The 26110-nt window shown below is 45.3% G+C and overlaps 1 protein-coding gene across 1 annotated transcript in view; it reads left to right on the forward strand.

Annotated features, from left to right (window-relative positions):
• LOC123751744 (protein tiptop) overlaps nucleotides 1–17699 on the forward strand; it is a 37294-nt gene extending 19595 nt beyond the window's left edge. The window contains exons 2-3 of the mRNA XM_069325958.1: nucleotides 9125–9203; nucleotides 9624–17699. Of these exons, the coding sequence (XP_069182059.1) occupies nucleotides 9125–9203; nucleotides 9624–12609 (3065 nt within the window). The 3' untranslated portion in view covers nucleotides 12610–17699. The remainder of the gene's footprint in view (nucleotides 1–9124; nucleotides 9204–9623) is intronic.
• The last annotated feature ends 8411 nt before the right edge of the window (nucleotides 17700–26110 follow it).

Raw genomic sequence — 26110 nt, forward strand, 5'->3', positions numbered from 1 at the left:
ATCGGCGAACAGCCGCTTAATTTTTTTTTTTTAATTTTCTTCTAATGCTTCTTGTTTCTGTTCAAAGGACTCGATAATTTTTTCCCCCAAGGAGTGTGTAGAAAGACATACGCAAGTTTTCACCAATGTGCTTAAAGGCAATTGTAGATCTGCCGCGCTATCTGTGTAGGTAAGTTTTTTTCCTGCCCTCGGTAGCAGCACAGGGATGAGGGGGTAAAGAGAGGGAAGTGGTAAGAGCGATACCCAAAGGGAGGATAACCAGGAAGGAATGCGTAACGAGGGGAGAGTGAGTGAGGGGACAACGATAGGGAGGGACTAGGATGGAACTAGCTCGCTCGTTCCACGTGGGTAAAATCGCCTCGTCACCGCCACCATTAATAAGGCCGGTAATAAGATAATTATTGGTGGTGGTAAAGCGCCACTTTGTCTGGGCCGCCACGCTGCACGCTATGTCACACTTTATTGATTATTTTGACCATTTTTTTTTTGTTTTTTTACGCTATCGTCTCATACATTCTCTTGTGTGTGTTGGAGCTCTGAATTATCATTGGTCATTTCCTTCACTCTCACTTTGGATACAACATGTAGAAGATCTGAGAGTTATGATGCCTGACGACCTGACATTTAGTGAACATAACCAAGCAAATATAGCGGAGGCCACAAAATTGATAGGATGGATTTGGAGACCCCTTCAAATTCAGAGATCCCACCACCACAGTGTTTATATTATTTAAATCACTGGTTCAAGTTCAAGTATGTTTATTGAGACAAGAAAGAAATACATCTCAAAGGGATAGAGTAGCTTAGGCTATTTCTACCCCCCCCCCCCCTTAGAATCACTGGTGCTGTCCCGCCTTGAGTACTGCTCGGTACTCACTTCCCATTTCAGAGCAGGAAAATATTCTATTTCTAAAATAGAGGGAATACGGGGAACATTACGAGACGATAAACGTCATGGTGGTTTATGTCCCAGAGAAGGACATTATTACATTATTGGCAGCGTCTCAAAGCTCTCAAAATGTACTCTCTGGAAAGGAGGCGAGAGAGGAATCAAATATTATGTACATGGAAGATACTTGAAGGCCAGGTCCCAAATTTGCACAGTAGAATAACATACTGGAGCAAAATATATGGAAGAAAAGGCAGAATGGAACCAGTGAAGAGTAGAGGTGTCATAGGCACAATCAGAGAACACCGTATGAACATTAGAGGTTCATCAAGAGGCTGTTCAATAATCTCCCGGCAAGCAAGATATATTGCCGGAACAAAGGTGGACTTCAAGAAACAATTAGCGGTCTGCGGGCCGCTCCAAGCAACAGCCTGTTGGACCAAGTTATGACAAGTCGAGCCTGACCCCAGGCCGGGCTTGGGGAGTAGATCAACTGTCTATTTATTAACCCATTTAGGTATATGTGCATTTGTGCAGTTACCCTAGATTATATGAAGGGGAGTACAGTGTGTGCCCTAGAACTCTCTTAAGTCAACTCCAGGTAATATTAACACCAGAATTAAATCGTGGCGTATATTGATTTAAATGTTTGTTTTGACGCAGGTGGATACAGGAGAAGACGGCTTCTGACTCGGTTATCAAGCTGACAGCTTTATTTCGATTTTGTTTTTGTTTGACATTGAGAAGTGGCGAAGCGCTTGCTGGCATATTTGCCGCGAAGAGTTCTGTAGAATGGCTTCATGTTCCGCGTCTGACCACAGTTCTCCCGAGCTTTAGAGCCCTGTAGCATGGCTAAGAACCAGTCAGTCTTATACACGCCTGAAAATTGCGTAATTTTAACTGAAGCGTAACTGAAAATTAATCATTGTACTCTCAGATACTAGCCGGCTGTTTTACACTGACTAGGCGTGGGATACCCCCCTCCCCCCCCCCAACCCCAGTTCGATTCCCGGTAGTAGGCTACAGTATTATATTTGTTATATAATATTATATGATTTGAACAGGCATAATTTTATTCGTGATTGTATTGCGGTAATGTTCATTACCGGGTGATGGTGTGAGGGAGGGAAGGTGCGAGGGAGGGAAGGTGCGAGGGAGGGAGGGATGGTGAGGGAGGGATGGTGGCCACGTCAGGCCGCGTGTGGTGGTGTTGACACGTCACAGTATTTGTTGTGACATGACCCCCTAAGCATGATCCCGGTGTTTGCATATGTAAATATGTAACAGTGCTACATAGCGTCCTGTGCTCCGAGACCCCATTAATATTACGGGGGGGACGTCAAGCCGCCCACCTGCACCCAGCTACACCCCCTCCTCCCCTCCCCCACCCCTCCCCTACCCTACCCCCCCACACACACACAATCCTCCCCTTCCTCCATCCAACACACTACCCTCGTGGCACCCGACCCACCTATCTGACACCGGGCCCTGGCACCGTTTTTTATGTGTACTGTCGCATCCATTACAGAGCCTCTCTCCCCCCTATTCCCCACCCCCGCCCCTGCCTACACCAGGCTCACCTACGCTGCCTCCCTTGCGATGGATTCGGCAATTTTGTCTCCTCGTTGCTGCTACTGCTGGCGGGGCGTCAGAGTATAGCGGTTATCTTTATGTGGCGAGGGATGTTAGCAGAGGATATAGCGAGCAGCAGCCATCAGGCAGGAGGGAAGGCTGGTGCTTCGGTAGAGGGGGACTTGAAAGTTTAGAACACCGGGGCGTGACACGGTATGGGGCGAGGGATTTGGATATGCTGGTATAGGGGAGGGGGAGGGGGAGGGGGAGGATCTGGCCTGGCGGGTATGAGGATAGAGGATCTGGCCTCGCGGGACCATTGAAGAGGACATGAGTAAGTACTCTGGTGCAGAAAAGCGAGCCAAGATACCCTGAAATGAAGGAGCTGTTAACAGCCCGGTATGGAGAACAGTATGTGTGTACATGCGTGTATAAAGGGAGGATGTATGGGCATGTTGGTATGGAAGGGATCTGGACACTGACAACACAGAAATGTTATGGAGACCGAAACAGAGAGAATATGTAGATAACGAGTGACTTTAGAAAGAGAACAGCTACAGATCTCTCCGTGAAGTGGTGGTTGCACTATCACCCACCCCACTCGCCACAGATTTCCGGCTGGGTTCGAGTCCCTGGGGCAGGGAAGGCCGCTTAATAAGTATCGATCCTTATAACTATTCGCCTCTGTTCACCCAGCAGTATTTGGAGACCAGGTGGTAAGCCGATTGGCGCGGGTCGCATTCCAGGGAACACTTGATGGATAAGTTGTTGTTGTTATAGATTCAGCTACTAGGAACAAGAAATTCCAAGTAGCACGGGCTATGGTGAGCCCGTAGTGGACTTATCTGACACAGGAGCGGAGCTGTAACAATGTCATATTTTAACAATGTAATATTACGCAAAAATATTTTGCGTAATATTTGCTAATTGTGCGTAATTCGATAGGACTGACTCAGAGAATGGGCCGCGGAATCAGTAATCCCCGGACCCACCTTAAAGTAGACCTACGGGCCTATAGGCTGTATTTCTCATTAACCTTCACTAACCTCTAAATTGAGTATGTTATTAAAAAAATGTTAGGCAGAATGTTCCAGGAATTGGCACGCGTTGCCACAGGAGACGGCCTCAATGCCACAGAAGACGGTCTCGGGGCCACAGAAGACGATCTCGGGGCCACAGGAGACGGCCTCGGGGCCACAGGAGACGGCCTCAATGCCACAGAAGACGATCTCGGGGCCACAGGAGACGGCCTCGGGGCCACAGGAGACGGCCTCGGGGCCACAGGAGACGGCCTCGGGGCCACAGGTGGCGGCCCCGGCGACTATCTACACCGACATATATGTGGCTGGTCTCGCTGGAATCAGTTGTAGAGGCACATATGAACGCCATGTGTGTCTGGGTGTTCTCACGCACCAGCGGTTTATTAATAAGGGAACCGGGAGCTGTTTGTTTGAACCTCCAGTGATTATCGCGTATGTATGCAGTCACTTTGTATTCTGAAGGCTTTTCTGTATTATTGTGTATACTGTAGCTGTATTGTGGTGTAGTTTATGGGGTTAGCAGCCGTGAATACAAATTTTTTTGTGAGATATAAATAAATCCTTCAGCAGGTGGTCTGGAGTGAACACTTCATAATGTATGCCGCCACCACCACCCCCACCTGCCACCACTGTTGCTACCACCACCCTTACTGACACCTCTGCTACCACCACCACCCCCACCTGCCACCTCTGCTACCACCACCACCACCCTTACTGACACCTCTGCTACCACCACCACCCCCACCTGCCACCACTGTTGCTACCACCACCCTTACTGACACCTCTGCTACCACCACCACCCCCACCTGCCACCACTGTTACTACCACCACCCTTACTGACACCTCTGCTACCACCACCACCCCCACCTGCCACCACTGTTACTACCACCACCCTCACTGACACCTCTGCTACCACCACCACCCCCACCTGCCACCACTGTTACTACCACCACCCTTACTGACACCTCTGCTACCACCACCACCCCCACCTGCCACCTCTGTTACTACCACCACCCTTACTGACACTTCTGCTACCACCACCACCCCCACCTGCCACCACTTGCTACCACCACCCTTACTGACACTTCTGCTACCACCACCACCCTTACTGACACTTCTGCTACCACCACCACCCCCACCTGCCACCACTGTTGCTACCACCACCCTTACTGACACCTCTGCTACCACCACCACCCCCACCTGCCACCTCTGCTACCACCACCACCACCCCCTGACACCACTGTTGCTACCACCACCCTTACTGACACCTCTGCTACCACCACCACCCCCACCTGACACCACTGCGACTACTACTACCACCCCCCTGGCACCACTGTTACCACCACCACCCCCTGACACCACTGCTACTACCACCACCACCCTTACTGACACCTCTGCTACCACCACCACCACCCCCTGACACCTCTGCTACCACCACCACCCCCTGGCACCACTGCTACCACCACCCTTACTGACACCTCTGCTCACATTGTCACCACCCCCACCACCAGCCCAGACACCCCCCCTTCTTGACTCCACCGCCCACACTCACCTTCACAGTGATGCAAAAAATTACAATTATTATTTAACTGCCACAGTAAATCTTGCCCAAGTGGACCAAGTATGCTAAGCGAATCCTAAGGTTAGTCTTGTTATGTCAGGCATCTCTCCACTCGCTGTTGGCCCGCCAGCTGTTTTGAGTCGACGACATAGCCTCGCTTCCCGCCAAAACTTGAAGAGCTAACCAGGGCCAGGAGTCACCAAGCATTTTCGCAACCCCTTACGAAACCAGTACATCTTTCAGCAATCATGGCGTGCTTGTTTACATTGCCCAATAAACTCGCCCTTCGGGGCAAAATTAAAAACAAAACAAATGTACAGGTTTGGTAAGTGGTTGCTGGACGTATCCTGAACATGTCCTTGGAACTCAGACGGACCACAGCAGTAGCAAACTGACCTGTACAGGTGTCTGACCTGCCTGACCTGTACGGGTGTCTGACCTGTACGGTACTTAACCTGGCTACGGTTGCAGGACGAGAACCCCCCCCCCTCTCCAGCTCCCTGTTGGGTTGAACGCTTGGGGGTGTCGGGGCGGGGCGGGGCGGGGGTTCCAAGCTCGTGCTCTCTACCGATAGCTCACTAGTGGTGATAGTTAATGTTTTGAACCTCCAACACTTGTTCGTGATTCATGACATCTGTGACTGATACCGCACACCTGTCCACCCCCCCCCCACCCCCCACCCTCCCCCCACCAATTAATCACCGCTAGAGCTTGACATCTGTGATAAGCTCCTGACAGCTACCATCAGTACTTGACACACCTTTGATCAGTTCCAGATATTTGCACGTACTCACTGACACATCCCTTCCTTACCTTCACAATACTTTTCAGATCATTATTTGCCCATTTGCTGTCACATTTAAATTGTTCACAAACAGGCCTATAGCTATGTTAAGAACAATATTTACCTCAAGTAAATGCCAATCGTCTTGTTAAATATAATTTTGTTTCCTTAAACACACACACTTAATATTATTTAAATGCATACACAGATAAATCACATTTTTTTATTTAAATGAAGTTAATCTCTGAAGCTGGAAGACGGAACTCTTTGACAGCGTCGTGAGCACAGTTACATCTGAAACAAAATACTCTATGTTAATTATTTATGAAGTGAGACTAGCGAAATGTAACACTTAAGTGGACATCACAACACTTTACCCCCTTTCCTGGCGATAAACATTGCAGCTAGGGGGATGAGGAACATTGCAGCTAAGCGCTAGGGGGATGCGGAACATTGCAGCTAAGCGCTAAGGGGATGCGGAACATTGCAGCTAAGCGCTAGGGGAATGAGGAACATTGCAGCTAAGCGCTAGGGGGATGAGGAACATTGCAGCTAAGCGCTAGGGGGATGAGGAACATTGCAGCTAAGCGCTAGGGGAATGAGGAACATTGCAGCTAAGCGCTAGGGGAATGAGGAATATTGCAGCTAAGCGCTAGGGGAATGAGGAACATTGCAGCTAAGCGCTAGGGGAATGAGGAACATTGCAGCTAAGCGCTAGGGGGATGAGGAACATTGCAGCTAAGCGCTAGGGGAATGAGGAACATTGCAGCTAAGCGCTAGGGGAATGAGGAACATTGCAGCTAAGCGCTAGGGGAATGAGGAACATTGCAGCTAAGCGCTAGGGGGATGAGGAACATTGCAGCTAAGCGCTAGGGGAATGAGGAACATTGCAGCTAAGCGCTAAAGAATAAGGAACATTGCAGCTAAGCGCTAAAGGATGAGGAACATTGCAGCTAAGCGCTAAGGGATGAGGAACATTGCAGCTAAGCGCTAGGGGAATGAGGAACATTGCAGCTAAGCACTAGGGGAATGAGGAACATTGCAGCTAAGCACTAGGGGAATGAGGAACATTGCAGCTAAGCGCTAGGGGGATGAGGAACATTGCAGCTAAGCGCTAAGGGATGAGGAACATTGCAGTTAAGCGCTAAGGGATGAGGAACATTGCAGCTAAGCGCTAAGGGATGAGGAACATTGCAGCTAAGCGCTAGGGGAATGAGGAACATTGCAGCTAAGCGCTAAGGGATGAGGAACATTGCAGCTAAGCGCTAGGGGGATGAGGAAGCCCGAGAGAGCGTGCGCCACCGACAGAACGGCGTTCGGTGACGAGGATTCTTGGGCACGGCCGCTCGTAATGATGGTCAGCTGTCGATGTCACGGGGAAAGCCAGGTTAATTAGTAAGCGTTAACAGTCAAAGGGTTGGGTAAGTGAGCAGCGTCCGGGGCGTTAATGGGTTGGGCGGCCATCAGGGCGGCGGCTTGAGAGCGCGCGACCCTGTCACCATTCGCTAGGCTCCCAGCGAATACGCATTGAGCTGGTAGATCCAATAACCACGCATGCACCCGCTCGCGTGCGTGTACGTGTGTGTGTGCGCGCGTGTGTAAATGATGTACTGAATTAATATGGATTTTTTGAGTGAACATTTTCGTTGGTAGTCTAACGACTTACCGAAAGTTAGTAGTAAGTAAATACTGCTAATCTACAGTAATTTGTTGTTTCGTGCGAAAGTGTTTGAGTGGTGTGAAGCCCGTACACAGAAGCCCGGATGTTAGGTAGTTGAGAGCACCATCTAGTGTCCGCACCGTCCAGAAACTCGATCAATAAATGTCCTACACACAAATACACATATATATGTACACACAGTATTTCACCGCATCCACCGGCTAGCTTGACTCTCCCAATCACATTCCTGGCTGTCGTGGCATCAGGCCATCACGCTTCGTGGCACTGAACTACCCACGAAGTACAGTAGTTCTTGGAACTACTTGGGCAGTAGTCCAAGTGCCCGATAACCAATTGAGCTTGTTGATCATTTACCTCGATGGTGCGAACGTCGAGGAACCTTCCTTCGGTCCTTCTCACCACTACCACCACCACCCTCCTGAAAGTGACGATGACGAGCCGACTCGTGCGAAACTCATTCTTTTCCTTCGCCACGCGACCGTTTTTCAGTGTCCACAATGCCGGTTGGATCCCTCCTTTGTTGACACTTGGTGCTGCTCTTTCAAGGCTTGATCGAGCTTATTACCGCACTATAGATTAATGACACTGCGATAAGGAGAGTTTGATCAAGCAGTTACGCCAACGAAGGGCCGAGCACACCCGATCTGGTCATCAGGTTAAGCGGCATTGTGGCCGACCAGCGGACTTAGTCACGTCATTAGCAGTAATTGGTTTTTGGTGGTGGTGGTGGTGGTGGTAGTGGTGGTGGTGGTAGTGGTGGTGGTGGTAGTGGTGGTGGTTCTCTGATAACTTTGTAATAGTGCGATCAACAGAGACCCGGGAAAGTGGTCATTGTTGGGCTCTTGAGGTTGCTGTGGCGACTACCAGACACTGTCAAATGGTGTAGCTGCAGAGGGCCCTCGGTCCCTGGACACACCGTGTAGCTTCAGTGGGCCCTCGGCCCTGTGTAGCTACAGTGGGCCCTGGACCCCGTGTACCTACTGTGGGCCATGGACCCCGTGTAGCTATAGTGGGCCCCTGGACCCCGTGTAGCTATAGTGGGCCCCTGGACCCCGTGTAGCTATAGTGGGCCCCTGGACCCCGTGTAGCTAGAGTGGGCCCTGGACCCCGTGTAACTATAGTGGGCCCTGGACCCCGTGTAGCTATAGTGGGGCCCTGGACCCCGTGTAGCTATAGTGGGGCCCTGGACCCCGTGTAGCTATAGTGGGGCCCTGGACCCCGTGTAGCTATAGTGGGGCCCTGGACCCCGTGTAGCTACAGTGGGCCCCCTGGACCCCGTGTAGCTAGAGTGGGCCCTGGACCCCGTGTAGCTACAGTGGGCCCCCTGGACCCCGTGTAGCTAGAGTGGGCCCTCGGCCCCTGGAACCACCAAACAAACATTAACCTACAAAAAAATATATTTTTATGACATTGCTAAAACGTAATTCTTTTTATTTAGTTTTTAAGTTACGTATTTGTCTTAATCTTTTGGGAGGTTGAACGATATTTGTCTATGAATCATTGCACTGTGTTAAATTATCATACACTTTTAAAAACATGTTGTGATTTGACCGGGACGATGACCAATTACTAAAGTGTGTTTCTCTTTTTGTTTCAGGGGAGGAATGCGAGGGAAAAGAAGGTGGCATCGACGGGGAGGAGGGCGACTCCCTGACCTCTAGCCCAAGACACCGCCGGTAAGTACATACCAGTTATTACATATTTGCGTATTAAGCTCTTGGAAGATCATCGTCATGATAAAGTAGACACCAAGCATTTTCCCCCATCTCCTTTTGAAGTATAGGAAAAAAACACACAAATAACCCGGTTAGGTTCCATATGTCTGCTTCACAGGAGGGAGGCTTTGAGTCATATAATAAATAAATATGAAATAATAAATAAATAAATAACTGTTTATTCAGGTAAAAGTACATGCTCTTAAGATGAGTTTAAACAGAATGTTGGATTTCTAGATAGAGGTAGTTCATAATAAGCCTAAAGTTCGGGCCATGGCTACAGCCTAACGTGTATTAGTTTGCTGTATTTGCTATAGTTTACTGCTCTTGTTGTAGTTTTATTTCATAAGAAAAGGATACTAACGTATGTTTTCTTTCCAGGGACAGTGGAAGTGTAGCGTCGCGCGAGGGACTCTCCCCTAAGATGTCACCCCGCCACTCCCCTCGAGAGTCCCTCAACTCCTCCCCGGCTCCCCTGGGGTCGCCGCGGGCCACGCCCCCGGCACTCCGCCCACTGACATCACCTCCCTTCATGAGAGTCTCCGACACCGAGGCCGATATTCTCGACTTCTCCCTGCGGCGTTCACCGGCCTTCAACAGGGATGACGCCCTCAGCATGTCCGCGAGGTCTTCCCTTGCGGGGTCGCCACCTCCTGGCTTCCATCGCCTCGGTGACTCTCCGCTGGACCTGTCGGTGCCCCGCAAGAGGGCAGCAGATGCCCTACTGGAAGCGGCACAGGGCAAGATGCACCATGATCTCGCCAAGGGCTTGGGTGCTTGGGGCATCCCTCTACCACCCCACCTAGCTAGCGCCATGGCCCTCAGGCCTGACTTGGCAGCCCTCAAGCCGGAGCTGGCACTCTGGAATGGAAAGCTTAAGAGTGATAGCTTATCCACCAAGCTTCCCCCATTCCCCATGGGCGCAGTGTCTCACTCACCCTCTGAAGGTTCCAGAGCCTTGGAACGGATGAGTGAACTGAGTAAGCTGGGCGGTGACGGCGGTCTGGACTTGTTCAGGGGCGGGTTGAGCGGCAGTTCGGGTCGGGCGACGGCTTGGCAGAGCCACTGGCTTAGCAAGGGTCAGGATGCTACTAAGGACGTGCTTAAGTGTGTTTGGTGTAAAGCTTCATTTAACACTTTGGCTGAACTCACGACCCACATGAAAGAAGCCAAGCACTGCGGGGTGAACCTGCCGCCCCCTATCCCACCGCCTTCTTCCAGCGCCGCCTCTATGCACACCCACCTCCCGCCCCAATACACGCCCACTAAGACGCCCACCTCAAAACCGCCTTCTTCCTCCTCCTCTATTGCATCAGGTTCTTCATCCTCCAGTGACCTGATGTCGAGCATTAAGGAAACAATGCCGCTTCCCCGGAAACTTGTGCGTGGTCAGGATGTGTGGTTAGGCAAAGGTGCTGAACAGACCCGTCAAATCCTGAAGTGTATGTGGTGCGGCCAGAGCTTCAAATCTTTGGCCGAAATGACTCAACATATGCAACAGACACAACATTACACTAACATAATCTCTCAGGAGCAGATTATCTCATGGAAATCCCCCGAGGAAAAATCCAGTAGCCAAAGCCACGTGAATGCCGTTCTTACCTGTAAGGTGTGTGACCAGGCATTTGCTTCGCTCAAGGAACTTAGTAATCACATGGTGAAGAATGCGCACTACAAGGAGCATATCATGCGATCCATCACAGAATCTGGAGCACGGCGGAGGCAGACCCGGGAGAAACGCAAGAAGTCGTTACCTGTCCGTAAACTTCTGGAGCTGGAGCGGGCCCAGCAGGAGTTCCGTGCATCATCGGACGGCGGTAGGGGCATCAAGGACCAGTCAGGGTCAGGACGTATCTCGTGTGAAAAGTGTGGCGACAAGATAGAAACTCCTCTATTCGTGGACCATATCCGCAACTGTGTAGGCGCCTCTTCCCGCGACTTGCTCAAGTCAGCGCTGCTCTCCCCCGACAGCGACTACAGCAACAAGCTAGACTCTGCTCCTGAAACAGACAGTGAAGGTAAGAAGACCCCCGAGAAAACCCCCCGTGATAGCCCTAGGGAAAAAGACTTTGATAAGCCAAGGGGTCGTGGTGCTTCTGAATCTCCATCAGTCTTAAATGCTCTCGAAAAACTGATCGAAAAGAGTTTTGATTCGGGTAAGGCAAAACCCGGCGCCGGGCCCCTAGGGTCTAGTATTCTCCGCCGGCTTGGTATCGACGAGAGCGCTGATTATTCCAAGCCACTGATGGACCCCCAACTGGTGGGAATGTACGCCACTTTCTCCCGGCTTCACGGTGTACCACCCCACGGTGCAGGGGCACCATCCACCTTCAATTTACCCCCTTCGTTTGGTTCGAGCGACAGAGGCTCGGGGTTGCGGGGCCTCGGGGACTCCATGATGAGCCCAAGTGCAGACTCAGACACTCGCGACACATTCCCGCGGTCACCGTCGCGGCCTGGGTCGCGCCCGGCCTCCACGGGCTCCATAACACGGGACGGTAGTGGCAGCGAAAGGTCTCTGGAGCTGCTGAGACCAGACAGCCACCCCGCCGCCACACCCGAGGATATCACACCTACCGAGAATGGCGCCGATCATTCTGATAACGAACATGGCAGTCTTTGTGGCAGGGAGGAAGTGAAACAAGAACCTCTGGAAACAAACGGAGAGATTAGTGACCGGGAATCTGTGTCTGTCAGGGAGGATCTCAGAGTGAAGGAAGAGATACGGGTTAAAGAAGAATTCAAATTGAAGGAGGAAGGCGATGATGAGGAGAATGACCTGACTCACGATGTCGGGCGTGAGTCTCCCGCCGGACGCCTGATGGGGTCCCCGGCGGGGTGCAGTAGCAGGTCCGGCACCCCCCACTCAGAGGCCAGTGTGGGTGGACGCTCAGGTTCTGGCCTCGGGGCGGCTGGGCTGGGCGGCCTCTCGGCTCTGCTCGGAGGTGGGGGCGGAGGCAGCTCCTCACACCCTCTGGCGGCGCTACAGAAGCTGTGTGACAAGACAGAGACGCAGCCGCGGCCGCCACCAGTGAGCGGAGCGTCCAGCGGACCACAGACGAACCCCGGAGCAATTCTAGCTTTTTCTTGGGCGTGCAATGATGCAGTGACCGCTGACAGCATCATGAAGTGCGCTTTCTGTGACACTCCCTTTATAAGTAAGGGCGCTTATCGACATCATCTCTCGAAGATGCACTTTGTGAAAGATGGTGTAATTCCCGAGAACGCGGGCGGGAAGGCGAGCAGCGGCAAGCCGCCACCGCCCACCGGTAAGGCGGCCACGCCCCCCGCGCCACCTGTGGAGGAGTCTCCCCACTCCAAGTTCCTGAAGTACACGGAGCTGGCCAAGCAGCTGTCCAGCAAGTAGTGCCGGCCGCTGCCCCGGGGTGGCCGCCCTCCCCAAAACCCCCACCCGCGCCCGCCAAAGACCCCCCGCCCCCGCCCGCCCCGTGTACAGTGTGGCGTGGCTCGTGTGTACAGTGTAACTATTTATCCTTCGTGAGAGCTTGGTGGCCCCTGTAGTCTTGTGATACCTGGCAGCTTGGAGGCGGCGGCGGCCGGGGTCCCCCTCATATCACCCGCCGCCCGGGACTGTCACTACCGGCGGGCGCTGCTCCCGTCCCCCGCCCGCAGGAAAGACACGTGCCAACAATCAAAACAACCCGCAGAGTACAAAGTGTGTGTTGTGGGCGGGCTGGGTTGTGGCCACGCCCGTAGTAGCGAGGGAGCCCGCGCCCACAGCCGGCCCTGGACCACCGGGTGCCAGGGACCTGCAGGCGGCCGCGGGAGGGCGCGGCGCCCCCTGCCCCTCGGTGCGCCCTCGCCTCACGCTGTGTATCCTCACGCTCGCGACGATGTGATCGTCCCGGGCCGTCGCAAACTGTTAATCGCTCACACTCGCTGTCACTTTTTCACATAGGTATTAATATATAGACGATATAAGATTAAGCTGACATGGCAATGATCAAATTGATTGTTGATAATTATTTGGGAAACATCAATGATGTATCAATATCATCCTTTTTACGATATGCTGTCTTTGACTTGCTGAAAGTGATCTCAATGCTTTATTCCTAGTGTAAAGAATCGCGCCTGACCAACAGAACTGTTCTGCGAGGCTTTGGAACCCCTAGCCTGGGTCCTAGCGAGAGCAGCGTCCCCCCCCCCCCCACCACCACCACCAGCCTCGCCGTCACCCCCTCCAGCAGGCGAGCCCTCGCCGGCTCGCCCTCCCTCAGCTCGCCTCCACCAGGCAAACGCCCTCCCTCCAACCCAACCAATTGGCTGGTCACCCAACACCTTCACACAGACATCACTAGTTTCATCCCACGAACTGATGACACAGCTACTGTGAGAAGCCTACAACTTGATCACAAGTTGTACCTGTGTACAACAACCCTTTCACAACACTACACAACCCTTTACTAACCATTCTTATTATTATTATTAGGTTGTCATTATAGTTTCCACTGACATTCACAGTGGCAGATCATGAGACTACACAAGCATCCTATGAGTTTGGCATCTCAAGAACCGTCGACACACATCAACATATATATATATAACCGTCGACACACATCAACATATATATATATATATATATATATATATATATATATATATATATATATATATATATATATATATATATATATATATATATATATATATATATATATGTATCTTTCTAGTGTGCCTATTGTTGTGTCTCACGCAGTAATTGTGCTTAGTACCGACACTGGTGTCGCTAGTAGCACTACTGTTATCATGCCCAGTAGCACTACTGGTATCGTGCCTAGTAGAGCTACTGGTACCGTGCCTAGTAGCTCTACTGGTATCCTGCCTAGTAGAGCTACTGGTATCCTGCCTAGTAGCACTACTGATATCCTGCCTAGTAGAGTTACTGGTATCCTGCCTAGTAGAGCTACTGGTATCCTGCCTAGTAGAGCTACTGGTATCCTGCCTAGTAGAGCTACTGGTATCCTGCCTAGTAGAGCTACTGGTATCCTGCCTAGTAGAGCTACTGGTACCGTGCCTAGTAGCACTACTGGTATCGTGTCTAGTAGAGTTACTGGTATCGTGCCCAATTCTCTATTTTCTAATCAAAGAACACTTTTTGGGCTTCTGGGAAAAGCTTACCTGAACACGTCATTAGCGAGAATCTGATAATTCCGTTTATTTTAGTTTTTTCATCATGACTGTCAATGCGTGGGAGCAGGAGTGTGTGTGTGGGTCTCTGTGCAAGGTCGCTGACCTACCGTAGCTCCGCCTGTCTACTGCGCCGTCTCCTTCCTCGCAGAGGGCGCCTGATAATTCATCCCTAATGAGATACCGCCTATCTGAAATGAGTTTCACGATTCGAGGCGTGAACCCCGGCGGTTTCAAAGCCAAGCCAGCCAGATATGTTTCGCATCAATCATGAAGGCCTGTTGATCACTGAGTCGATCATTCGCACAGGTCGGTCCGCTCAGCTCCCGACAAGAGCCGGAAGTCGCTAAAAGCCTGCAGTGGTATATACAGCGGTGTGTGTGTGTGTTGGTTTATCTCTCACTACCCACTCACTCCTCTTCCCCCCCAGAGCATCTTCCCTCAGCCTCAACGTCAGTTGCAGCAGCTTGGAGGTCATCTTCATTCATCCAAGAATATCAGTATATCAAAGGGGATTGCCATACAGACGAGAATGCAAGCACACTTAAATATTTACAGTAATATTTAACTGCGCAGCACTTCTACTATTTTGCATCTTTATGCTTTCCATATAATACGGAGAATGGACCTGGAACAGACGGAGAATGTACGATCGCTGCCGCTTTATCTTATGACATACGATCCTCAGAGTGGCGGGGTACGATAATAGTGCGTCTCTCCGATCACAATCACATCTCGCGGATGAAGCATGTTGGTGGGTTGCTAAGGCGGTGCCGGCGGGGCTAATTTTAGAATGATACATGCTGCCAGCAATACAAAGGGCGGAGGAGTAAGCCAGTGCACACTCGTCAAGCCCTTCGCATCCCGCGGTAATCAGGGGTTGTCAAGCGTGATTTAGCAGCGGGCCGGAGCCACAAGATGCGCAGCCGTGCGTAGTGAGGCGTCTTGTCCCTTACACTCCGGCTGCTGCTGTTGTTGGTCCTTGTCTCCCCCCCCCTTCCACAACCCCCCACCCATCTTGCCTGTCCTGACCATCCATTACAACTATCCATTCTCCTCCCCATCCTGGGGTTCAACCAGGACCCCTCCCCTCGGCACAACACCCATAAAACCATCCTCTCTCTGAGCTATCCCTAGGTCATCGCCGTCCCCACTCCCCGTCCCTCGCCCCCACACCTTCCTCACCCCACGCGGCCCTCGACGGTGTTGAGAGCGGATGTAAATCATACCAGCCGCAGATACTTGGTGTGATACCAGCCGGAGACCGTATAGTGACATGCCCTTGGAGGCCGGCGAGTCCAGGCGAGAGAGGTCGAGCCGTGTTCAGACTCTCACTGATACTTACGGCTTACACCTACATCATAAAATTAATACAAAAAGGCATAAATATAGTGCAAGTGGCTGAGAGTCTACGAGGATTATTAGATGGCACTGCTTAGCAATGATGAAGTTGCGCTTTCTCTTGTATCAATGTGTTAAGATTTTTCTTATCTGGAACCTCATGTCATTTACACTTGTAAATTCGTCCGTTGATGGAAAGCCGTAAATCATCTGTCATATCCAGCTTATACAGTATAATGTAGAATTCAATTCGTCGAGAACACCATTGATAAATTTAGTCAACCCGGTGAGGCAACTAGGCAGAGTTGAGAGGCATATATATATATATATATATATATATATATATATATATATATCTCTATATATATATATATATATATATATATATATATATATATATATATATATATATATATAAAATATGAACAACAGACACAAGACAAGAGACGACACAATCACAGTACACGGTGGAAGACAAGTAACTTATCCCTTCTGAGTTGCCATATGAGATAACGGCATACTCCTGGAGGGAGGGGTGCTGGCTGGCGTAGAGGTAGAGCAAATAATGAAAAAAAAGGAATCAAAATGGAAAATATTATTCTCGGTGATGGCTGGTCAGGAAAAGTAATTAGCTGTAATTGTTTTAGGTTGTGTGGAGACCAAGGTTGCTCTTGTTTTTCTCAGCCTTTTCTCCTCTATGGTATACCAAATCTCGGTTGAAATTGTAAATGTAATTACCATATGGATTATTTGTACATTGATATTTTTATAGAAATCTATGACTTGTTTCCCATGTGATATGTGACTTAATTCCTTGGGTTGTTGGTCTTGTATAACGTTTGCATTGGCCTGTGTGTACTTAAAAAGCCCTGTGAGACGCTGCTCCCCGCAGAGGACAGGTTCTGCTCCACCTACAACGCTGTGGATGTTAGTGAAGGGCTCCCGCGGGGCGCCCTCTGGGGGGGAAGCGCCCATACGCGCCTCACACCCAACAAGGAGATTTTGACAGTCCAAACTTGAGTGTCCAAGTGCCAATTCAACTTTCATTAATATACGTAATATGGAATTTCTATCGAGATAAATGGGGTCTTTCCCTGAAATATGAATCTTTATAAATTGATCTGTGTATATCTTGCTATAATTGGACCTAATCTTGGTACCATTTCCATAATATTTATGTTCTTTCCAAGCTTAAAACTTCAGATCAAAGATCTGATTATAAATAATTAAGAACTCTCCTTTGCCAAACTTCCAATGATCTTCATTCAGGTTATTGTTAAGTTCTGTTACCTGTTCACATTTTTTTTATTTGACCCCCCCCCCCTTTCTTTATTTTTCTGGAGCTTAGCCAAATAAGACCCCTCCCCCTTTCCCCCCTCCCCTCCCCCCCTCTCAATCATTCCTGTACACCCCCGTGAGGTATGATAAGCCTTGCCACGCATGCCCATCCACCACAGGGCAGTGGGCACTTCTACCACCACCACCACCACCACCACCATACTTAAAAAAAAAAGAGTTCATCGAGGAACAACCATTGTGTTTGGTAGTGTTGGTTATCAACAATGTCATGTGTAAAATTTTAAAATAGACCAAAAAAAAAATCCCATTATACAATTACAGTTTTGTGAATCGACGAAAAGAAACCATACAAACAATAAGTGTGTGTGTGTGTGGTGATTTGTGACCAGCCTTGATGGACTTATGCATTTTTTATGTTTTTTTTTAATTATTATTATTATTATTATGATTATTATTATTATTTGTGTCAATGTGTGATTGGCGGGGGTGGGCCCAGCACGCCCCCTCCCATGTGAACAGCGGTGCATCTCTCCCACACTGCGCTCTGTGCTACTCTGAGTTATTTGTTTTTGTACAGTTCAAGTCCCTATTTGTAAATTATTGCGTTTTCCTCTCTTGAGCTTCCAGTTGTAAAGTTACAATAAATGAAAATAAAGTATCTGGAGTGGATGTTGTATGTTTCATTGTATTCTTCCTCTTCTTTGGATTTTCATTGTACTGTATTCCTCTGTGTTTGCAAATGACGAAAATATTTTGAGGAATTTAAAAAGTTATCCCCAGGAATTGGATTTTAATATATATTTTAGATTTATTTCATTTATTAAAAAAACATTTGGTTATAATTAAAAAAAAGAAAACTTGAAGTACAGTATGTGAAAGAGAGAATCTACACATTGGGTTAAGAGTAGCTTATCCTATAAGTTCCCATTTCAATTAAAAGTCAATAAAAATTTTACTATAAAAAATTTGCATTAATCTATACATCATATCATTCATTGATTTATACAATATACTTCTGTGAAAGGCACGTATAACTCCTCTCAGACCTTAAGACGTTCCTTTGGAAACTAAGCCTCTTAAGGAGCTCAAGTAGAGTTTTTCCTTTGGTACAAAAAGACGTATTAACATTACAAAGAACAATCTTTATTATGAAATAAAATAATCTATGACTGTTGTGTTAGGCTGAGAAAGGAGACATAGACATACAGACATGTTGAAGCATTCCTATAGACATTTTTGTATTCGAAAATATTTTTTACAACTACAAAAATCTATTTTACTTAAATTAAATAGTGATAGAGTTAAGGAATGACAAAGCAAGTTTGGTTGGCTAATTTCCTAAGTAACATTTAGTTTAAATTCGGTAGTATGGAAATTCTGTTGTTTATAATAAATGCATTATCTGTAAAATTAATAGTTAAAAAGTCATTGTTAATAATTTTGTCTGAAAAGCAGTAAATTGATAAATAAATTGTATATTATATATATATATTATATATATATATATATATATATATATATATATATATATATATATATATATATGTCGTACCTAATAGCCAGAACGCACTTCTCGGCCTACTATGCAAGGCCCGATTTGCCTAATAAGCCAACTTTTCATGAATTAATATATTTTCTCTATTTTTTTGCTTATGAAATGATAAAGCTACCCATTTCATTATGTATGAGGTCAATTTTTTTATTGGAGTTAAAATTGACGTAGATATATGACCGAACCTAACCAACCCTACCTAACCTAACCTAGCCTATCTTTATAGGTTAGGTTAGGTTAGGTAGCCGAAAAAGTTAGGTTAGGTTAGGTTAGGTAGGTTAGGTAGTCGAAAAACAATTAATTCATGAAAACTTGGCTTATTAGGCAAATTGGGCCTTGCATAGTAAGCTGAGAAGTGCGTTCTGGCTACTAGGTACGACATTATATATATATATATATATATATATATATATATATATATGCAACAATGATCACAAAAACACTGATGCAAGTATGCAGAATGTGAAAAATAGATAATGCTTAATGCGTTTTCAGTATATTGCACACAAGCGAGGGATCGAACCACGGTCTTCTCCGTTACGAGGTGGGTGTTAACCTCTTCAGTAACTACACATTTCTCAACACCCATATGTAGAAAATATTGAATATTAAATGAATTCTATCAATCAGCTCTAACACTCAGTAGCATATACTGGTACCAGCGCTCTGTTACACCACTTAGTAACAAGTGGACAGAGCTAGACATCTGGACATGTCTCCTAACACCCACTGCTTCTCTTCACTCAACAGAAAATTAGGAACATTCGATAAAAAACTAGAATGTCCCACAAACAAATCGAGGAAAGTAACAATCCATTCTGCCAACTATCATCCACAGAGAAAGGCCTCTGAGAAAGGAGACTAAATTTACTTCTGCGCCTGTTTAAGAGTGCATGTTTTTGCATGTTATAAGCAATAGTTGGAATCTATTAAAAAATAAATGTTTCCTGTAAAGTGCAGTAAAACTTGAAATTATCTTCGGCATTCTGTTCCTGATGTTGTAGTATCAGCCGTAAATGTTGATCTCCCAACCTTGTAATCGAGAGGTTTCGATTCCACACTGGTTTAACGGATTATATAAACTCGATTGGCTTGAACGATATATGTGAAAATACTCTACATGGGATTGGAATCTACGGCCCCTCGACTTTCCGACACTACGCTGGACCGTCAAACCCGTTATCCAGCATGAAAAGGTTGAGGACATCTGGGAGGACGTTTATGATCCTGATCTACAAATTGGGTAGTTAAAGGTTACCGAGTGTTTACACACACACAAGCTCGCGCGCGCGCGCACGCTTGTACTCTACACCAGTCTATGCTTGCTACTCCAGCCAATTATATATTATATATATATATATATATATATATATATATATATATATATATATATATATATATATATATATGTATGTATATATATGTATGTATATATATGTATGTATATATATGTATGTATATATATATATATATATATATATATATATATATATATATATATATATATATATATATATATATATATATATATATCATCATATATATATATATATATATATATATATATATATATATATCATCATATATATATATATATATATATATATATATATATATATATATATATATATGTCGTACCTAGTAGCCAGAACGCACTTCTCAGCCTACTATGCAAGGCCCGATTTGCCTAATAAGCCAAGTTTTCCTGAATTAACATATTTTCTCTAATTTTTTTCTTATGAAATGATAAAGCTACCCATTTCATTATGTATGAGGTCAATTGTTTTTTATTGGAGTTAAAATTAACGTAGATATATGACCGAACCTAACCAACCCTACCTAACCTAACCTAACCTATCTCTACAGGTTAGGTTAGGTTAGGTAGCCGAAAAAGTTAGGTTAGGTTAGGTTAGGTAGGTTAGGTAGTCGAAAAACAATTAATTCATGAAAACTTTGCTTATTAGGCAAATTGGGCCTTGCATAGTAGGCTGAGAAGTGCGTTCTGGCTACTAGGTACGACATATATATATATATATATATACACACACACACACACACGACATATTTTTGTTCTAAATCTAAACATATCTCATTTAAATTCTTTGATGTTTGAATTTTACTAGACTTTTGAGATTCGTACTTATACACCCTTTTCTAGACCCTTTTCCTCCATGTCAGTACTTCAGGTTAACTCTCCTTACTCTATGCCTTTATAGGGAATCTTAACTGAGGTTTCTTATTTTCTCTCTTCATATCTTAGGTTCCATAATACAATAGATCAATTTTCTCATCCTTCTCTGAATGTTAAGGTAATTTTTTAGTACAGTGACCAAAACTTTCCTTCATTACTTGAGTTTAACATAGGGGAGGGGGGAGCAAGATAAAGCTGAAAAAAATAAACATTTTGATATGAGTTTAGATATAAACAATGTATTCTACCGGTCTTATATCGACCATTTATGCATTGTCTGTTTCATATTTTACCAAATCATCACTCCAAGTTATTTTATTAACACAATTATCAGCTGAAAATCTAACACTGCTTTAATATTTTGCAAGGCTTAGGATCCTACACCTGCCAACAGTCAACAGTTACACAAGATGGGAAAACTTTGAACTGTCACAACACTACATAAAAACGTTAATATTCCTTCTTGTAATTACCCGCCAATCAGCTTGACGTTGATCGTGAGTAAACACACGGAAACATTTAAAACATTATTATGCGACATTGACAGTCATCGATTAGTTGAAGATTTTCGGCATGGTTTTCGTTGAAATTAATTGTCAGGCACATCTTAATTTTCTTTATAGCATTTTATCTAAGAGTTATTATTTATGTTAGACTAAAGTAAAGTAGTTGACATACTATATCTGAATATCCAGAAAACGTTGGGTACATGTTTTCCTCACTGAAGACTGCTTTTAAGAATAAATGTTCCTGATATAGAAAAGTGTTTTTTAACCCTTTTTTTGGAACGGCTCTATTTTCTAATACACAAAAGACCCCAAGCAGGAGGTGGTTTCATATATCTTTGGTTGGAAAGTTGGTTATCTGGCTACAACAAAATGTGTAGTTCTGAATGAAACTGCATTGCGTAGGTTAGAAATTATTTGTACTCTTAGAAACAGTTTTGTTCTTGATTTATATAAAGGACATTGATAATGGGGTTAGACTACACCATATATAAATTAGCTGATGACATTAAACATGGAAGCGGTGTTGCGTGACTTTGAAGCAGAACGGAGAAAACAGGAACCAGCAGGTCCATTGTTCATCACAATGAGATGTGTCAAGTAAAACATGTGTATGTTGCAAGTAACAACATCAGCAGACTAACAGATGTTGTCACAGTTCGAATAAGACTTGGCTACAGGTGTCTCCGGCAGTTCAGCCTGTATAGGGATCTAGATAAAGTAAATCTTACTGAAGCGACCTTACGAGTCATAAATACTCATACTCCGCCCAAGTAAAACAGAAACAAGCAACACTTAGTGGGCCAGCCAGAGGCTTAGGGCCCGCGCAGGAATATCCCTGAAAAAAAAGATGAAGTAAAGTATGAAGTGTGGACAAAGACAGGGACACACACTAGAGCACTATATCTTAGACTGTAATAAAATTGAGCCATTTAGAAAAATAACTCCAAACTCACGCTGCTTGAAATGGCAAACTATCTTAATACAAATGATAAAATATCTGAAATGCACTGTATCCATATTTCGCGTCTATAAAATAAATGATGTACATGGGATAATAAACAGGCAGTGCAGTGTGAAGACTAATAATAATAATAATATTTATTCAGGTAAAAGTAAATTAATTCAAAGAGAGTTAAAACAGAATGTTGGATTTCTAGATAGAGTTAGTACATACTATGCCTAAAGCCACTAATACGCACAAAGTTTCGGAGCAAAAGTAATAAACAGCACCTCTTCGATGAGTCGGTTACATCCCCATATCAACATATTTGACGTATTAGCAAAGGACCGTCCATCAACGTATACAAATTATAATTTTTATTTGTGTAAATACATATTCTAATGAAAATCCTTTTTTTTTTAGTAACTAGCTGTCATTGTCATTATAAGGTGTACAAGTTAGATGAGATTATTTATGTTAAAATATCCGCTGAGGTCTGATTAAGAGCTCTTGTGCTGTCTAGTCCTTTTGCACTACCGCTCACAGGATGAGTATGGGGTGCACAATAAACTACCGCTCACATGATGAGTATGGGGTGCACAATAAACTACCGCTCACATGATGAGTATGGGGTGCACAATAAACTACCGCTCACATGATGAGTATGGGGTGCACAATAAACTACCGCTCACAGGATGAGTATGGGGTGCACAATAAACTACCGCTCACAGGATGAGTATGGGGTGCAAAATAAACTACTGCTCACATGATGAGTATAGGGTGCACAATAACTTCCGCTCATAGGAAGAGTATGGGGGTGTACAATAAACTACCACTCACAGGATGAGTATGAGGTGCACAATAAGCTATAGCTCATAGGAAGACTATGGGGGTGCACAATTAACTACCGCTCACAGGACGAGTATGGGGTGCATAATAAGCTATTGCTCACAGGATGAGTATGGGGGTGCTCAATTAACTACCGCTCACAGGATGAGTATGGGGTGCACAATTAACCACCGCTCACAGGATGAGTATGGGGTGCACAATAAACTACCGCTCACAGGATGAGTATGGGGTGCACAATAAACTACCGCTCACAGGATGAGTATGGGGTGCACAATTAACTACCGCTCACAGGATGAGTATGGGGGTGCACAATTAACTACCGCTCACAGGATGAGTATGGGGTGCACAATTAACCACCGCTCACAGGATGAGTATGGGGGTGTACAATTAACTACCGCTCACAGGATGAGTATGGGGTGCACAATTAACCACCGCTCACAGGATGAGTATGGGGTGCACAATAAACTACCGCTCACAGGATGAGTATGGGGTGCACAATAAACTACCGCTCACAGGATGAGTATGGGGTGCACAATAAACTACCGCTCACAGGATGAGTATGAGGTGCACAATAATCTAGCTGCCTCCGGCGGCAACAACCAATAACAGCGTTGTTGCATCACCAGAACAGTGACACATTACAAGCCTAGACACGCTCCTAAGTTTAGTTAAGAAACTGAAGAAAAATATTAATGCTGAAATTGTAAAGTAATAATAAAAACAATTAAAGGGAATAAAGATAGATACCCGAGATTACCACTCGAAATAATGACAAACATTTGTTGCCAAACGTCTTCAAAATACATTTTATTAAAAAAAACGAAAACATACGGAACAGCTTATACCAAGTGATATGATTCAGTAAAATACTGTCTGCGTTCGATCCCCGATGGTGCAAGTCGGGGATCGAACTTGGACCGCAGGGGCATTATTCATCCACTCTCCCTCCGTTACCTAAGCTCCTATCTTGTCTTGTTCTTATATGTCTTAGTCATACTGATTAAGCGCTTTCTTCTGATAATTAACTTTACTTACTATGTATACATATAAAAACAGAATACACAAGATTTTGCTTCATGTCCTTGTTTAATATTATTTATTTGATCATTTCCTTCCCATAAAAGGACTTGTTAAGATCAAAGTTGTCTGTTGCTGTTCGTAATCTTTAGTGATCTTACGAAGAAACTTGATTTCTGAAGTCATTTGCTTACGTGTCTTCACTCTCATTATCGTCAATTGTTTAAACAGTAAACAAGCAGTAAAGTTCTTCTTCATTAAAGAGTGATTTTTGTATATTTTAATTACACGTTCTTTTTTTTTTTTCGTCAAATGGCATTATAATTTGACGTAAAATCTGTTTCAAATATTATATATCGTATGGTCGAGTGTGAAGTGGTCTACCTACCTTGTGTAGCTTCCGGGAATCATTGGCCCCGCGGCCCGGTCTCCGATCAGGCCTCTCGGTTGGTCGTCTGGTCAACGCAACTGTTGAACGCTGCTGCTGGCAGCCTGACGTATGAATCACAGCCTAGTTGATAAGATCTGCAGGAGGAGTTACGTCAGTTCCCTGCACCTGTACTTAAGACTAATCAATCTACCTGTATTTTGTAATCTCTTTTCGTCACGTTTGCGAAGTTAATTTACGATTCTCTCTCTATGGTCATTAGTACAAAAATTCACTTCTCATTTTAATTTTATTTATAATTTTCTGGCTATTTGTGTAATAGAATTCTTTGTGTATTAAACTATGCGTGTGTCCTTTATGAAAATTATCTAAAGAATGACTCCGATATTTTTTTTTTAATTTTACACCTATATTTTTTTGCAACCCTTCCTACTCATTTAATAAATTTAGGATTTCGCCACACACAACACACACACGCCTATTCTGTAGGTGTTTATATCCCCACATATAAGAGTTGTCCCCCTTAACTGAACCTGCTAATATTTCCACCCCCTGCTCTAGATAAATGTAACCCATCCTTAACCGTTATATAAAATTCACCATAAACGTTTCCCAGGTTCTTAATCACATTAATCAGTTCTTAATCATATTAATCAGTTCTTAATCACATTAATCAGTTCTTAATCATATTAATTAGCACTACTTTCCCAGATGGCAGATCGTATACCTGCTGACCTAGAAAACCATTCGTTACCAACTCCTCTTTTTTTTATAAAATGATTTTATCAAATGTATATTTTTATACAATATATATTTTTTATAAAATATACAACTCAATCCCGTTAGTCTTGATTGCCTATATCCTAAATTTGACAAGGCCACACTTCTATATTTCTCTATATCTTTGTTCAATGTTTTATATTTCTCTATGTTCTTCTCTTTTCGATATATTTTCTTACCTTCTCTCTAGACGTTTATTGAAGTACAACGAGAGTGTTCAGGTTCAAGTACACACTGTCACTAGCTTTCTTGTGTGTGTGTGTGTGTGTGTGTGTGTGTGTGTGTGTGTGTGTGTGTGTGTGTGTGTGTGTGTGTGTGTGTGTGTGTGTGTGTGTGTGTGTGTACTCACCTAGTCGTACTTGCGGGGGATGAGCTTTGGCTCTTTGGTCCCGCCTCTCAACTGTCAATCAACTGATGTACAGATTCTTGAGCCTACTGGGCTCTGTCAAATCTACATTTGAAACTGTGTATGGAGTCTGCTTCCATACATAGTTGTGTGTGTGTGTGTGTGTGTGTGTGTGTGTGTGTGTACGTGCACGCGCACGCGAGCACATTATCAATACAAAACCCTGAGGCTACGGGTCCCTATACCAAAAGAAGGTACTATCCTTCTCCCCCATGTGTGTATATGTATACACACAGACACACATACACACACATGCCTGAACGCAAGCTTGTATACATTCGCGCTTGCAAGCGCGTGCCTGAGTGCGTGCTTAAGTACATGATTAATCAAAATGAAAATTATTAAAAAAGTATTAAAAAAATATACAAAATGCAGAGGACATAATCAACGCGCCGATCTCTATTGGCAGAGGGAGGTAAACATTCGCCTAATTGCTGGTTACTAACAA

The sequence above is a fragment of the Procambarus clarkii genome, chromosome 1 (assembly GCF_040958095.1).
Source record: "Procambarus clarkii isolate CNS0578487 chromosome 1, FALCON_Pclarkii_2.0, whole genome shotgun sequence".
NCBI classification, from domain to species: domain Eukaryota; kingdom Metazoa; phylum Arthropoda; class Malacostraca; order Decapoda; family Cambaridae; genus Procambarus; species Procambarus clarkii.